The following is a 15,881-nucleotide window of genomic DNA, read 5'->3' as shown; positions in this document are numbered from 1 at the left end:
TTTAAGTTCTATTGAAAAGAAGGGGAATCTGGTGTATATTAAGATTTCAATTATAAGAGTCAGTAACCAGCAATGTATTGGTTTAAGTTATTTTAAAAAGTATCTGAACATGAATTAGCAAACCATTTTGTGTGCCATGAAAAATCACCCCATGTGTCAATGTTGGCACACATGCCAGGGGTCGCCGACTGTTCTATGCCATAAAGTCACATTTTCAGTAAATATATACATTGTTCACTATCAAAATCAAACAAAAAGGAAAGAATCATGCTTGTGCCATTAATACCCAATTGCACTAAATATGGATAATATTTCAAATTTTGATCTGTTTACTGACACTGATACACAATTTTTCTGCAACATAAACTCTAGTTACCTGAAGCGGATTTTCTGGTAGCGAACATGGATGCATTCATAACGATAAAGTCTTCAACATTTGCAATCAGCACATTTTCTTTGGTATCGTGCAAAAAGTAAGTTTCAGAGCGAAGAACTGAAATCTTTCCATTAAGTTCACGGCGATGCACATAAAGTGAATCCTCCTTATCATATCCAGTTCCCCCTTGGAACAAAACACAGTGTTTCAAAAAAACTTAATCTACATTAACTTTAAATTTAGTGATGTTATGTCTTAGTTAGTTAGCTTAAAAGGCTAACTAGAAACGTTACACAGAGCAACTTCACAAAAAAGTTGTACGTTGTTAAATAGTAAATGAAACAAATTTATTTACAGCAAATCAATGCTTCTTTAGGCCGTACCGATTTGAACAAATTGAGAGAAACTTGTGAAAACAAAAAGTAGCAAGGTAAGAGACAATTCAAAAAAGGCTGGTTTGTCAAGAAACATGGAAATAGTAACAATTTTGTTACATCCAGCCAAAATGAGTTCTATAGAATTAATGAGAAGCGAAAACATTTGGATAAGTAAATATTGCCAAGATGTTTTTGTCAAACTGTTTGCCTTTGAGTAGGGAGATTGGAGTAATACTGGTAGATGAAAAGTTCATGTTGTTTACAAACAGTATGTTAACTTGGAATTGATTTCAACCCCTAATCTCTGATTTAAAAAAATGTGGTTTATCTGGATGTATATGTTGACTTTCGCTTTATAACAAGTTGTTTTAAGAGTGTAAACAGTACGGCGGGGAAAAGTTAATAGAAAATGTGTGTTTCTTGAGATGGTGGTGGTGCTAATACATACAAAATATGCTCTGTGCATTGCATCAAAGATATCTGTTCCTGTAAACAGAGACAAAACGCATTCAAACAGTGCAGGAATAAATCCAGGAAATGGCTGCCCCACTAAGACAATGAAAAGGAATAGTGGTTTGCACCACACACTTCCTCATGTTTCAATTAGGACAGACAGTAATTGAAACCAGGCGTTTCTATTTCACTGTTCATGCTACAGATAGGTCATGGTGGTTTCAATTGCAGAAAATTCTATACACTGATCATACAAAAGGCTTTTGTTACCTGTGCAACAATGTATTAGCAGTTTCAGTCTCATGACAACATCCTGTACTGGGCTGTTTTTTATCCAATTGCAGTAATAAACCATACTAACTGCTAACAATCACTATTGTGAGTTTTGTTGATTTGCAACATTACTAGATGCACTAGGCTAAACTGGTGTATCAGTACACTGGTTTGATATTTTTGTTTGTTTTGTTTGTGCATTTGAAACAGAAACAAATTAAATAGCTAAATGTCTGCATTTACAGCAAAAATGTAAGTGGTTTCACATCACAAAACTGAAATTCTCAGCAGTGAAAACTCACATCTGGGACTTCAGCAACATCAACAATTAAAAAAAGTATTTTGAAATTATTTCAAAAGAGGAAACTGAGTTTAAACAACATAATCAATGTAATGCATTATTAAAATAGTGATTATCACTACCAGGGTGGGCAAAATAAATATCACCAAAAAATGAAACATGCAACTGTAACATTGAATAATGCCATAAAACAGTAATAATATGCCGTTTTATATTTGTTTAAGTGCCACAGCAAAATTACTAGTATCTCAAAGCCTTGTGGTGACATATTTACCTGTAGCAAGGTATCCCCATTCCACCTTCTCAACTCTCTCTTGAATGAGGGACCATGAACGTCCGAAATCGTCCGAAAAATATAAAGGATGGTTGGACATAGTTTTATCATGTGCGAGCAGAATCCAAGGTTTTAAAGGATGGACAGTAACCATGTCGGGCACAAAACTGACATTGTTTCTTTGAATGTGTTCTCCAAAGTCTTTGGTTGTGTATATAACGTTGTTGATTTTATCAGTAAAGATATAACTCTTAATGTCAGAAGGGGCGTGATAAAACATGTTGATGTATGCATTTTTCTGCAAATGGGATCCTTTCGTGGCCGATGTCATGAATTTCTGAAGACAAAAATCATACCACTTTCTGTACATATGAAAATTGCACATACAAGCATTTTTTACTTAATGAATATGTAGTAAACAGAAAAAAATAATTTAATAATATATATACAACAAACAAATAGAGTAGCAGAGTCAAGAAGTTCGTTGAAAAAACTATCCGACAATACCATATTAAAACTTTCAGAATCACCCAGTCTATAACATGCCAAAGCCTTTATTGAAAAAGAAAAGGGTAATTTTTAGATAATATATAAATGTGGTTATATTTGACTAAACAGTTTCTATAACCTGTTTTAATTTACAGGGCATTTAAAAGTTTCATTCCACTATAGTGTGTTTGGTACAAAAGGACATCAAACAATAAATAACCACTGTGAACATCAATTGGCCAGTGGATGACTTGCTTAATGGTAAAAATAACTTCCTAATTTGCAAGATCATCCATCTTTAACAATAAATGTCCCCAAAACAGGAAGGACACTATAGCAACTTTCACTTACTGTATAGGTCGCACCATAATCGTGTGAAAAGTAGATATTGGAGGATAAAACTCTTTTGTTGGTCTCATTTTTGGTCAAAACAACAATGTCACTGCTATTTTGTCCGGCCCAATGTATGATAAGATGTCTAACACAAAAAAGTGTACATGTAGTAATAGTACATATATTTAGTGGTTAAATATTTGATAAAAAATCTAAGAAGACACTATTTCAAACATAGAGCAAACTGATTAAAACTAATTAACACTTATAAAGTTGTGCATATTTTGACAATTTTGCAAATTTTGCAACAAGTTTTAACTGCAAATGTACAAACATGCATGTAAGTATAAGATTAAGCAAAAAAATAACAAGCATTTGTATTTAGAGTGCAACTGTTAACCTTTATAAATGTTTCGATTAGATAACAGGACAAAATAACATAGGTATAAAACATATATCTGTGTGTTATCATGTATCCATTTAAAGACTTACAAATTTTTATCTTGCAGTTCAGCAACTGTGTGGTTTGGTCGATTTGTTGTGCTCCGTTTGTTTCTTATGAAAGGAATATCATGATAGTCGTTGATGGGGTTGTCTTCTACCCTTTCCTTGACTTTTTCTAACTTCTCTATGTTTCCGCTACAATCACAAGTATTTTTTTAAAATTTTGCACCATCTTATAACTAAAAAAAATTGTGAATTTTACTGTGAAACTTTGCACCATCTTATGACTACAAAAAATTGTGATTTTTACTTTTACTGTGAAAACAAACAAAAAAACATCGCATATATTTTCTAATAATGCATCAAAGACATGGTTTGCCGTTTAACCAATATCGTTATTATTCATTACAGCAATATATATATGTGATGGAATATATATGTGGCAAATCTAAACCTCAAAAATCTAATAGCAGCTAACATGTTTCTATTTTCTATTGTCACATTTACTTCTTTAACACCTGTATGTTTTTTGTACTTATGCAAGTTGTAAATGAAAGCAACTACTTTTCTTATTATAATGCCATTATATTGCTGACTTGGTTAAATTTTGCTGATTGGCCATCTGATAAATTATTCAGTAGATATCACCATAGCTATGGTAATTTATGTTAATAAATCAACAGTAGTACCTGTGTTTACAGCTAAAGGGCAAACTACACAGTTAAATATGATTACATTGTCATGTGACAACTTAAGTGTAAAATAGTTTGCCTGGAGGCATAAAGTGAAAATCTTCGAAGCTGTTTATTGTTCTACAATCAACTTCCGCTAATGGTCAGGACCTTATTTGCATCAATTTGATATCGAACGTCCGCCAATGTTCTAATTTTAAACCACAAATCAGTTTAAATTTGGTTGGATTGTTAATGCAAAAACAGTTTTTTACATCATAAAACAGTAGTTTCTTATCAAACTTATGGCATTTGTGATTTGGGGTTGGGGTAAAATTATTTTCCTTATCTAATATAGCATACATTGCCTTGAGATATTTGATTACAAACAAATTTTGACATGATATTTTTAACCTGCAATTAAGCTTTACATTTGCTTGGACCACAATAAAAAACCTCAAAAACTGTTAAGTTCCCACGTTAAAAATTCATAAGACCATATGACATAGTTTGAGAAAAAATTCACTATAGCAGTATTACTTTATTTACACCAAGCAAAACAATTGAGGTCCAACACAAAATAGCAGTATCTTCAAAGATATATGATATGATTTAAGTACTGACCTAACTCCATCTTCAATCTTCTCAGCTGTGTCTTTCACTTCAGATTCAAGGTTTGATTTTGTAAACGTAAAGAAGGAGTTTTGCTGTCCAAGTAGTTGTGGATGGACAAACAAACTCTTGCCACTTGTAGTGGATAAAAAGGACAAAATGTGCAGTACCAAAATAATAACACTACTGAAACCTAATTCCATTTTGGCAGTAGTGACATTTCTGCACATGAAATATAACTCAATGTTGATACTCAAACTGATACTCAAACTTTTAGTGTATATTGCTTGAAAAAAATGTGCTGTACCACAACAATAACACCACAGAAATCTAATTTCATTTTTTTGTTTATTTTTTCGTTGCATACCTTACATTAGTGGTTCTCAAGCTGTTTATGCATGCGGCACATTAAAGAACTAAAATATGTTGTCGTGGCACACTTTGCAGGTAAACATAACAAAAGTTGTTTAAAAATGGTAATTTTCAACCTAATCGTGATGGGTAAGGATGCTTTCAATTAACAAATAACAAAAATATGAGCTTTGAAACGTTGTCATACACACCAGTCTTTCATTCTGAAGTCTTAAAACACCAGGAAATGTTTGCACAAACAAGAAGATTTGAGCGGCACACTTGGAAACGTCACACGGCACACTAGTGTGCCGCGGCACACAGTTTGAGAATCACTGCCTTACATATTACATTTATGTGACACTATTTGTTCACTTCGGTTTTGTGGCTATATTTATATTTGCAATGTAAATTAATAGTGTGCACAATCTGCTAATCTACTGTATTCAAGTATCAAACAAGAGCTAATAGCAAAACAGGGGTGCTAATGACATCACAGCTATAAATCATGCATGGATGTCATTTTATAGGCCAAGCAACTTATGACTAAGAGTTTTAATCAAGACTTTAATCAATGTGTTAAACTATCCACATGGCCGCACAAATGATTGTTAATCTCTTGTAAGAGGAAATCAAGAAGACCAGTTTAAAGTAGAATTTTTTTGCAATTTTAGGCACTACCTTTCTTTGTTGTAATGTTCAAATGAAGAAACCTTGTAAAGCCATTCTGATGACATGTGTTTTTTAAGTGCATTTTTCATACATTATTACATTAAATGGGGGAAAGAGACCAACTCGTCTTGTCAAACTCAGGAGCGCTAACAACCAGTCCGCAAAACATGGCAGTTCCCGAAGAGATCTCGGGTGTGAAGGACCAACATGTCCACACTCCGGCGTGCACGCATGCACGACCCTTAAGTCGGCGTGCAGGCCCAATTTCAGCAGGTGCAAAGCAAGTAATAGAGGTCAAGGAAGGACAATTAAATGCCTTGGTGCAAAATTTTGCAACCTTAAAAAAAATTCCTAATTTTTGTTTCTAAAAAATGATAGCACATGCAGCTGCCATACTCTGCAGACTAGACTAACAACCTTTTTAAGCAGTACCCAACCAACCTTTGAAGAACATACTTTTAGCGATTTGTTTGTCACTTTGTGAACTGGAAAAAATATCCTTTTCTACAAATGTCATTGTGTAAAACTAAAAACAAGCAAAGACACAATGTGTAGTTGTGTACCATGATACCATCTGTAGCAACAATGCTGGCAATAAAAAAACAAACTTTTGTAAAAAAACATATTTAACACTAAACTGTTGTGTGCAGTAATGCAACAAAAAAACTAAACAAACATAAACTTCAATCTGAATCGGTGTCGGTCTTTTTGTTGATTTCTGGTTTTAGAAAATGTTTGCTCAATGTGTATTTTCCATGTTCTTGTGTTCCGAGTCCAGACACAAACATTGAACAACAACTGCCTGATGTAAACTTTTGAACTGATGGGTTCTGAATTCTAGTGTGTAGATAAGAAACTTCGCTCATAAAAAATAGAATTCTTACCTAATCTAAACGAAAACGGAGTGTCTAATGTGTACTGACTGACAAGTGACAACTGACCCTTAGGGTAGTTTGCCTTATTTTTCCGGTAGCCTATATCGAATCCGATTTACGTGTGCCGATCAAAGAAACGTCGATATTTGTATAAATATGAAATAAACTAAAAAAAATAAAGCTAACTTTTGCAGTTTTACTGCATGACTTGCACGCAGACATGCTAATTGTTGTGAAAATATTCGTCACGCCTCGCTGCCTTGAGCACGTGACACAACAAAATTGGGTTTTTTTGAAAAAAATCTTGATGAGAAAATTACTTTCGAGTGTCATTTTGAATAAGTTTGATGACACTCAATGTCTAAATTTAAGCGTTTTTTCTTTTTAAATTCAAGCTTTTTCGCTTTGGACATCCCAACAAAGTCTGGGATTGTTACTATTTTCTAGTACTTTTCGTCAGGAAAGGATGTTTACCACTTTCCGCAGTGATTATTTTTCTTGAACTTGCAAACGTATATGTGCCACATATTATGTGGTGCTAATTTGTTGTTGTTCAGTTATCAGAATTTTGCTTAAGTTGTCCTCCAGAATCATAAATGTCTGTCAAGCTATATCACTGACACGTCGTTTCACTGCATTTTTATTGTCATGTAGGATTTTCGATACTGCATGGTACATCTTTGTTGTTTGTAATTGCCGATTTCTATTGATTCCCGCTTGTTATCACTACAACTTTGTGTGACGTAATAATCGACTGGCAGTTTTGTGTGATAACGCAATGGTTTAGTTCTTTTCGTTGCTGACTTCCGTGGAGCACGGTGCTGTGTCGGTTGAATTAGAAAAGCTGTTTATTGTCGTGTTGACGATTAATAATTGGTAAGTGACTTTGTACATTTGGGTTAATGACTCCAAAATGTGAATTACGATAACGAATTCGAACATAACTGCAATGACCTAAAATTTCATTTCGCTTTGTAATAGTTGTTCTGTAGCTGTAGTTGGGTTTAGGCTAGACAAGGTGCTCAAGTTGCATTTTGTTTACGCTGTATTCCTGTTTTATCCTCACTCGAAGCGTGACTTATTCCTGTACTGTCGCCCAACACAGCTTGGTAAGGACTGTGTGTGACGTTTTGAAGGCGCATTGTAGTGATATATGTTACTGTATGTTTAGGTGTGTACCAATAATTGATGCGAGTTGGATACCCGTGCTGTTTACTCTCTCCAGTTACCACAACAGTTGGTAAGATTTTTGCTGCATTTCTGCTATTATAGCGCAGTGTGTTAATGCCATGCTTTATGTAGAAACCGTTTACTACCGTTCTCTTTGTCCTGCATTCAAAGAATTCGCCTAATTAGATCAGCGAAACACCTAATTGTGTGGATTGCTTCTTGGAGACCTTCAGGAATCGCGCGCATAACCGGGGCTTGTTCCCGGGACGTTACACTGCATAACATATTAATGGTACCTACACCAATGTATGTAAAAGCATAAAGCATACAAACTACACATTATGATATCAATCAAGCTACACTAAAGTTAAAATGTTGATAAAAGTCGAGATAATTGTTGCATTCAAACTTGCGGAGGTTCACGCGGGTTCTTCAAGGTACTGCTTATGCTACTCTCACAATTTAACAACGCAATTGGCTTGCGCTATGAGCCTCACTAAGTTTATAGTTCAAACTGCTGCCTCGAGATTCCTTGGAGATAAACTCCAGAAAACACCACTTGTATAATACGTTGACTACATTGTTGGTTTATTTGGTTATCAGCGACAGAAATATTTGAAGAAGCCTTATTCAAATAGAATCGTAATTAAAGACAAAACAGTAATTAGCAATTAACACCAAAGTACAAACGAATCCAAAACTTGATTTAAATATTTAATAGTACAGGTAATATTTCACAAACACGGCTAAGTATTAATGCAACTCTATGTCTCAGTTCTAATTAGTCAGACTTATTTTTGCCAGTTAGTTAATTATTTCTTCTCGGCCTAGTATGTCTAATGCAGGGGTTCCCCACCTTTTTACGATCTGGTACCACTTGGACGCTCGGTACTGCCACGCGTACCACTTCTTGAAGCTTACAATTAGCATTATTCAACGCTATTTGTAGCTTAAGCTATAAAACAGTAGAGGATATATATCAAGAGCAATCATTTGACATAATCAACGCCCACTGTCCCACAGCGTTGTGCGGCTTTTCAAAGCAACTGTGCTTCTTTTTGACAATTGACATGACCTGTATTTTGAAGATCGTAGTGATACGAAACAACAGGAATAGTTACGTAACAATAAGAATGGGCTTTGGGAATTTTTCTTGTAAATAAAATATAAAGTTGTGAATACAGGTTTTTGTGAAAAAAAAACTGAAGCTGCTCGCGTACCACCTGAAAAACCTTCGCGTACCACAGGTTGGGAACCCCTGGTCTAATGGCCGCAACAGATTCTACATCAGTTTCAAACTTTTAAACATTACGATCCGTCCACTGAGAAACCAATCTGCATTAAGCGCCAGTGCTGGTGCGTATATGACAATTCCGGAATAGAGAACAGTTTGTGTCAAGTAGACTCAACTTGTCTAGTTAGTAGAGCATTTACTTTAAGTAACTTAATATTTAGTTTTCAATACATGATGTCGATTGAAACAACAAAGTAAGTTCTTCAATACAAATGAGTTTCCCTATTTGCAAAACGCTAATATGGCCTTCCATCTTCACAGTCTTGGGACATTTTGAGCTGGATAATTTCTATGAAATTTTTTCGCATGGTTTCTGTTGCGTGGGATTTCGAAAATAACAACGATGGAAATAAAGATCTTGAAATGTTCGAAGATCTTCTCAGAGGTAACAAGTGTTGGTTTCAAGATCTCACTTTAGGAGTTTGCAGTTTCTAATTTTTCCCATATTAAGTAAATATATCCACAATATAAAGCCGCAATGCTGTGTTTTAAACCACAAACCTTCCCAGTAATATCACAATTCCTCTTAAATACCTTTGTCAGGGTGGGAATCGAGCCCACAACTTCACGAGTACAAAACCGATGGCACAAAATTAAAAAATATGTTATTTTTTGGAGATTTCGAAGATGAACTGATTGAAGAAGACAGGAAGAGCTACTAACACGATACGTTTCTCTTAATCCAAAAGTGCTTAATTTTCGATAGGTGGCTTAAAGAGCTGAATTATTTATTTAGCGGCTGTAAATGGGTTGGGTTGGGAAACTTTTACATTAGTAACTAATTTTTTGGGTTAGTTTTATTGAATTTTAAGTGCTATTACCTTACCCCAACCCTAATAGCCCTAACCGTTAGCATTTTTTGAGATATAGGCTACCGTTTTGAAAATTAAGCATTTTTGGATCAGGCGTAACGTATCGTGTTAGTAGCTCTACCAAGAAGACAGATGAAGAAAAGGATAAACTGAAAATATCTAAGTTGCCATTATTCTGATGTGAAACTGAGTTTGAAACTTTAATAACTTGTTTTAGATGCGGTTAATGTTACGCTTTGTTACAATATAAACAGATTTAAACAATGATTGCTGAGTTTGATGATGTCAACAAAACAAAAACTGTGTTTTAAGTTTTTGTAAATGTGCATCACAGGCATAATGAACTTTTTTATTGAATGTAATCTTTTCATGTGAAAGCCGAATAGAGAGACATAGACCGAAATGTAGGCCCTAAATATCATCAGCTATTATAGTGCAACCCATAGTGGAGATATAAGGAAAGTAAATACTTACCAAATAAAGCTTGCGGAACACCATGTGTTGGAAATGCTGGAAGTTGGTCGTGTCAATTGTTGGTGGTTCCTCATATGTCGAGCACAAGTTTTAAACAAGATTAACAAAACTCTGTTTGCTAAACTCATTGCTAAAACGGGAAGTAGGCTATATATACGGACGTTTGGTATGGATGGACGATTTTAACGAGCTGAAAGCACTGTTTTGTATTGGAAGGCAGATCTGTGGTTAGGAGGGCGTTTCATTTTTGTGGAAGTGCAGTTATGTTTGTGATTTCTTGTCTTGTATGTAATTCCGTGATTAACATCTGTTGGGTCGTTAATATCAACAACAGTTTGTTCACAAATGTAGTTGCTTCGCAAGCAATAGATGGTGTGTTGGAATTATTATTGTTGTTCGCTTCCAACAACGGGTTTCCCTGCGTAATTGTGCATTTAACAAAAGTAAATTAATCCAATTTCAAATAGCAGAAGTAAAACACAAACAGGGGCTCTTGATCCCGCTGAAATTAGGAAACAGTCTTTCATCGTTTGGTGTGTTTGCAGCGAGACAGAAGCACGGCGTAATGTTTCTTATGTTCACAGTTGATTCCAAGCAGGAGAGATGACAAAGTTAAGTTTGTTGCTTGTTGTTTGTTTGTTGGTTGCAATGATGGTTGATTCAGGACACAGCAAGAAGAAGAAAAGAAAGAAAACCACAATCCCGAGTATATCCTCAGTACAGGGAAGCGTCAATGGAGGGTAAGATGATTTTAAACAGAAAACACAAGTTTGAAATTTACTTGCAGCTGTCAGGAAACGTACAACCAAATTATAAATGATCTATGTCCTGGTGATCTAAATTCTGGCATGCGGTCCGCAAAAACTTACTGCATACAATCAAACAAAACCAATGTGTGTCTATTTGTGAGAAAACAAGGTTTTTTTCGCGTTGGTAACGCTATAAACGAAATGTTATAGCTTATTGGTTTTATAACAAAAAGTAGATTGGAACAGCAAATTGAACCCTTTATACAAAAAGTGTTTTCGTATTTGCTGCCCGCCAAGTATTTGTTATTTGCCAGTTTCGTTCAATTTTGATCGATAAATATTTGCATGGAAGTTTTTCGCAGGGTTTCTATTGCGTGGGATTTCGAAAACAACAAAGATCTTGAAATGTTCGAAGATCTTTTCCGAGGTAACAACCAGGGAGTCGAACCGCTTGTCATATGGGTTCAGGTTCGGTTCGGGTTCACTTGGTTTTGTTTTTAAGGGTTCGGGTTCAGGTCCGGTTTTTAAAAATTTATATTTTCGGCTTCGGGTTTTGTTCTGGTTTGGGCAAATTATCCGGTCCGAACCGGTTTGCGGTTTTTAAACCGGTTCAAATTTTTATTCGTTTTAATTTAATTCTACCCATCAACTACCTGGCCATATCAAACGCCAAAATAATGTTGTGCGCTGTTTTGAACAAAAAATCATAAAATATAAAACAGACTGCATTTTTTACTGGTTCGGTTCCGGTTCAGGTCCAACGCCAAACAAAATATAGGGTTCAACTCCGGTTCGGGTTTTAAGAAAATCGTAGTTAGCGGTTCGGGTTCGGTTCGGGTTTAATGAAATTAACCGCTCAAACCGGTTTGCGGGTTCGGGTTCGGGTTCAGTTCCGGTTCGACTCCCTGGTAACAACTAACAAATGTTGGTTACAAAATCTTACTTTAGGCGTTGGTATAGTTTGTACATTTTCTCATATTAAGTAAATATATCCGCAATATAAAGCCGCAATGCCGTGGTTTAAACAACAAACCATAAATCTTCCCAGTGATATCACATTTCCTCTTAAATACCTTTGTCAGGTCATGAATCGAATCCAGAATTCCACGATTACAAAACCGATGGCATAAAATTAAACAAATATTTAATTTCTTGCAGATTTCGAAGATGAACTGATTGAAGAAGACAAGGATAAACTGAAAATATCGAAGTTGCCGTTATTCTGATGTGACACCTTTTTTTGGAAATCTAATGACATTTTTATGTGCGGTTAATTGTACACTATGCTAGGATGTAAACGGATTTAAACAATGATTGCTGAATTTAATAAAGTCAACAAAACGAAAAAAACGTGTTTCAAGTTTTTGTAAATGTGAATCAAAGGCAAAATTAACTTTTATATTCAATGTAATCTATTCATGTGAAAGACAATTATTTTATTTTCGTAGAGACTTGGACTGGATTGTAGGCCCTACATATCAGCAATAAACCATTAGTGTATTGTGGGGTTGATGCAAAGTTCGTAAGTTGGAAGTAGCCTGCGTTCATTAGTTCTTGTTCCGCATTTGATTTACTATTCAACATATGCTTGAGACATTAACATCAACAACAGTGCAACCTATGGATTCAGAGACATAAGGAAAGTAAATACTTACCAAAAACTGTTAAACGGCAACGACATTAATAACCAAAGTCCTAACTGTGACCCCGTAGACCACGAGCTGCTTTCCGAGGACCAAGTGTGTTGGCTCACTAGAAACATCAACCAAATATGGATGTGCATATATGATTTCTTAATTTAATCGACCTTTTTCGATTGGATCTTTGTGGGTACCTTGAGGTCCACGCCAGTATATCGTTACTTGTAACTTATACCTCATTTGACTAACTTTGGTCTGTTCGCATATAAGTTATTCTAAGGCTCTAAGCAGTTAAGAGGGCCACGATCTGTCAAAGGTAGAGAACCACTGCTTCAACGCGGCCAATGTTTGCCATATTGTTTTTCTTTATATGTCATGTTAAACATAAATAAACATCACCCTTTTTTTACAATTTTTAAAAACAAAAATGGAAACAACATACCATCTAGGGCAGTCCAACACGTGGCACGCGTGCCAAAAGTGGCACGCAGAGCATTTGAAAATGGCACGCGAGCTTTTGCACATTCATATGGTAAACATTAGGATTTGTTACGCAATTAAATTTGCTTCTATTGATTCCTCTTGGCCTTTAGTCTAACTTTGGTAAAGATGATCATTAGTAAAGTTAAACAACCCACTTATTAAATTGCATCTTTAAAAGCAATTCACGTTTCATTATTAAAACGTGAGTGTACGTGCCATGCTTATGTTGCAATAAAATGCCTGTTTATTTTGAAACAATTGTAATTGTTGCGTTTCAATCGATGTCAGTTCAATTAATTACGTGACTACAAACGCATTTGTGGTTAGTTGGAAATACGTTTTGAAACCGACGTAACTTGAACAAAGATGCGATTTCGACGTTACACAAAGTACTCTACGCCAGTGCCCCTGCAAACTATTCGTATCTTGTGTCGCATAAACAGAATAAAAGGTTTCTGGAGTATCACAAACAAGTTTACTCGCACTTGACGACATGTTTTTTTTCTAACCATTTAATATGGTTCTACATATTGGCCAAATATTCGGATTGAGCCCGTACCGTTAAGACGTTTTAGACATGGTTTGGAAAAAGTACCAAACGTTAGCACGCGAGTATATTTTAAAACAAAAATTGGCACGGCGGTGTAATCGAGTTGGACACCCCTGATCTAGGGTGTTCGTGTTCTTACAGCTTTATGGAGGGCTTATCGCCTTTGTTTTGCCGACCTCTGCATAGTACCATCGAAACAGCCTGCAAAGAAGAATCAAAGAACCAGGAAATTTTATGTTGATTTTAAAATGTTTTAGAGAACAATATGCTGCTTAAAAAATAATAAAACAACAGATTTTTAAACGACTTTAATCAAAAACAAATTCACCAACGACATTTTAAAATCTGACTCCAATGTCAAAGTCCTTGCTTCTTTTAAAGACGATGTTTTGTGTGTTGCCACATTCGGGACTTCTTTCCTTTGGCGATCACGAAATATGCGCCCTCAAAAAAGAGAAGACATTAGAGAAAAAATGATACACACCTTTGGGTTCTTCGACAAGCTCAAAGAAAACCTACACAAGGTTATTGAGCACGTCACTACCTGCAATAACCTGAATTCAGACTCATTTCCTTTCAGCATACTTTTACTCTTCTTCTTTGTGAGTACGCAAAGCACACAGCACCACAATCCTCAATCTAATTTGTATTTAATCTAATTTGTTGTTGAACACCAAACTGTTAATACGTAATTAAATAAATTTTAAAATGTGTACATGTCCTAAACCTATAAAGCGAGTCAATTTACAAGCACATTGAACTTTTCAAAGATGAGATTACAATAATGAATTTGTAACTTAATTAAGTTAAAAGTGCATTTTCCGACCATAGCAGATTAAATTTGCAGATTAAAACTGATGGTAATAATTTATTTTTTTCATTTCGTCTTTTTTTCAGAAAGAGGCGAAGAATCAGGTACGGTAAATATTATTTAATCTCTGTGCTTCAAAAGAAAAAATAACATATATATATAGCAATTTTTTCTCATAAATCACCAAATTAACGGTTACCCAAAAAATAATGTCAACCTTTTTTTGTGTCACGCGGTGAACCGGGACTCCCTAATTTGTGTCGCGCAGACAAAGGTTTTGCGCTGAAATTGAGTAAAATCAAAGAGCAAAGAAGCTTTTGTGGTTACACAAGATTAGTAAACATTCTTACTTGGAACGGATGTTATTTAACTTATTATGTGTGTCACGTGGTGCTTTCAACAACTCAATTATAGAATGACTGTCCCGTATGTGACAGCATCACACCACAAATCGACACAATCGGCTACGTGACGTAACAACGGTATGACGTACAACGAAGGGAAAAAGGCAGAACATTACATTACTGGCACTGTTGAATATGTGACAATGTGCGTCAGTCACAAAAGGTTTGTTGAGTTGATTTTAAAGATAATTTGAACGACGACTTTAGACAACATCAAACATGCTTGAAGGGCATCGACGTTAATAATCAATGTACTAACACACCGGTTTTCAACCGGGCCCATGCCTGTTAGATCCTGGATTAGGTCTACGAATTAGGGGAGTAGCCTCGGGTATCAGAATACAGCCGGGATAGTTGGGAAGGTTTCGTGTTGAAGATATCGCACCCAAACAGCTTTCTCTAACTTTCGAGGTTACCAAAATAATACCGTAACGGTTGGCGAGCACGCCAGGACCCTGATATCTCGAAACAGTGACTTTCTATATCAGTGGTTCCCAAACTTTTTCATATTTTTTTCAAAACGGCCCCTTCGCCATTATTTCGAGGGCTCGCGGTCCTTAAGCCTGAATGTGTATTTCGGAAAAACGAAAGTTGACGTAAAAAAGCATTGTCCTTCAACTTAAAAATGAAAAAACATTTTGTTGTTGTCGTTATCATGTGACCAATGCAAAATTGCGCATAACAATTATCCAAAGACAGCATGTGACATCACAAACAGGACAAAAACATTACGATTGTGCGCGAACAATTGCATTTTTTGATAGAATTCATTCAATAAAGGCAACTGTTTAGCAATGGAGACAGTCGATTCTCAATTCTACTTTGATTTAAACTTATTTAGTGGCACAAACTGACGCCAAATAAGATTATAGAATTACTTCAACCGCTTCGCGGTCCCCCAAAATTGCCTCACGGACCCCTAAAGGACCGCGGACCCCAGTTTGGGAACCGCTGTTCTCATCAGACATTAATGGAGAACTTTTAGTTTTGACC

The 15,881-nt window shown here is 35.5% G+C and overlaps 1 protein-coding gene and 2 long non-coding RNA genes across 3 annotated transcripts in view; 2 read left to right on the top strand and 1 right to left on the bottom strand.

Moving 5' to 3' along the window:
• Positions 1-4,854, bottom strand: part of LOC145222272 (uncharacterized) — a 40,491-nt gene extending 35,637 nt beyond the window's left edge. Inside the window, exons 1-5 of the mRNA XM_080088363.1 lie at positions 4,616-4,854; positions 3,369-3,515; positions 2,895-3,021; positions 2,055-2,391; positions 377-562 (exon numbers count right to left, since the gene is read on the bottom strand). Coding sequence (XP_079944489.1) covers positions 377-562; positions 2,055-2,391; positions 2,895-3,021; positions 3,369-3,515; positions 4,616-4,833 — 1,015 coding nt within the window. The 5' untranslated portion in view covers positions 4,834-4,854. The remainder of the gene's footprint in view (positions 1-376; positions 563-2,054; positions 2,392-2,894; positions 3,022-3,368; positions 3,516-4,615) is intronic.
• A 2,552-nt stretch (positions 4,855-7,406) lies between these two features.
• Positions 7,407-9,105, top strand: LOC145224095 (uncharacterized). The gene is made up of 3 exons (XR_013859562.1): positions 7,407-7,610; positions 7,673-7,741; positions 7,804-9,105. It is a non-coding gene; the product is annotated as an uncharacterized LOC145224095 (long non-coding RNA).
• Positions 9,106-10,121: 1,016 nt separating this feature from the next.
• On the top strand, positions 10,122-12,505 carry LOC145225416 (uncharacterized). The gene is made up of 2 exons (XR_013859889.1): positions 10,122-10,991; positions 12,159-12,505. It is a non-coding gene; the product is annotated as an uncharacterized LOC145225416 (long non-coding RNA).
• Positions 12,506-15,881: the final 3,376 nt, after the last annotated feature.

The sequence above is a fragment of the Phallusia mammillata genome, chromosome 4 (genome assembly GCF_965637545.1).
Source record: "Phallusia mammillata chromosome 4, kaPhaMamm4.hap1.1, whole genome shotgun sequence".
NCBI lineage: Eukaryota > Metazoa > Chordata > Ascidiacea > Phlebobranchia > Ascidiidae > Phallusia > Phallusia mammillata.
This window is presented reverse-complemented; position numbering and strand designations above follow the sequence as displayed.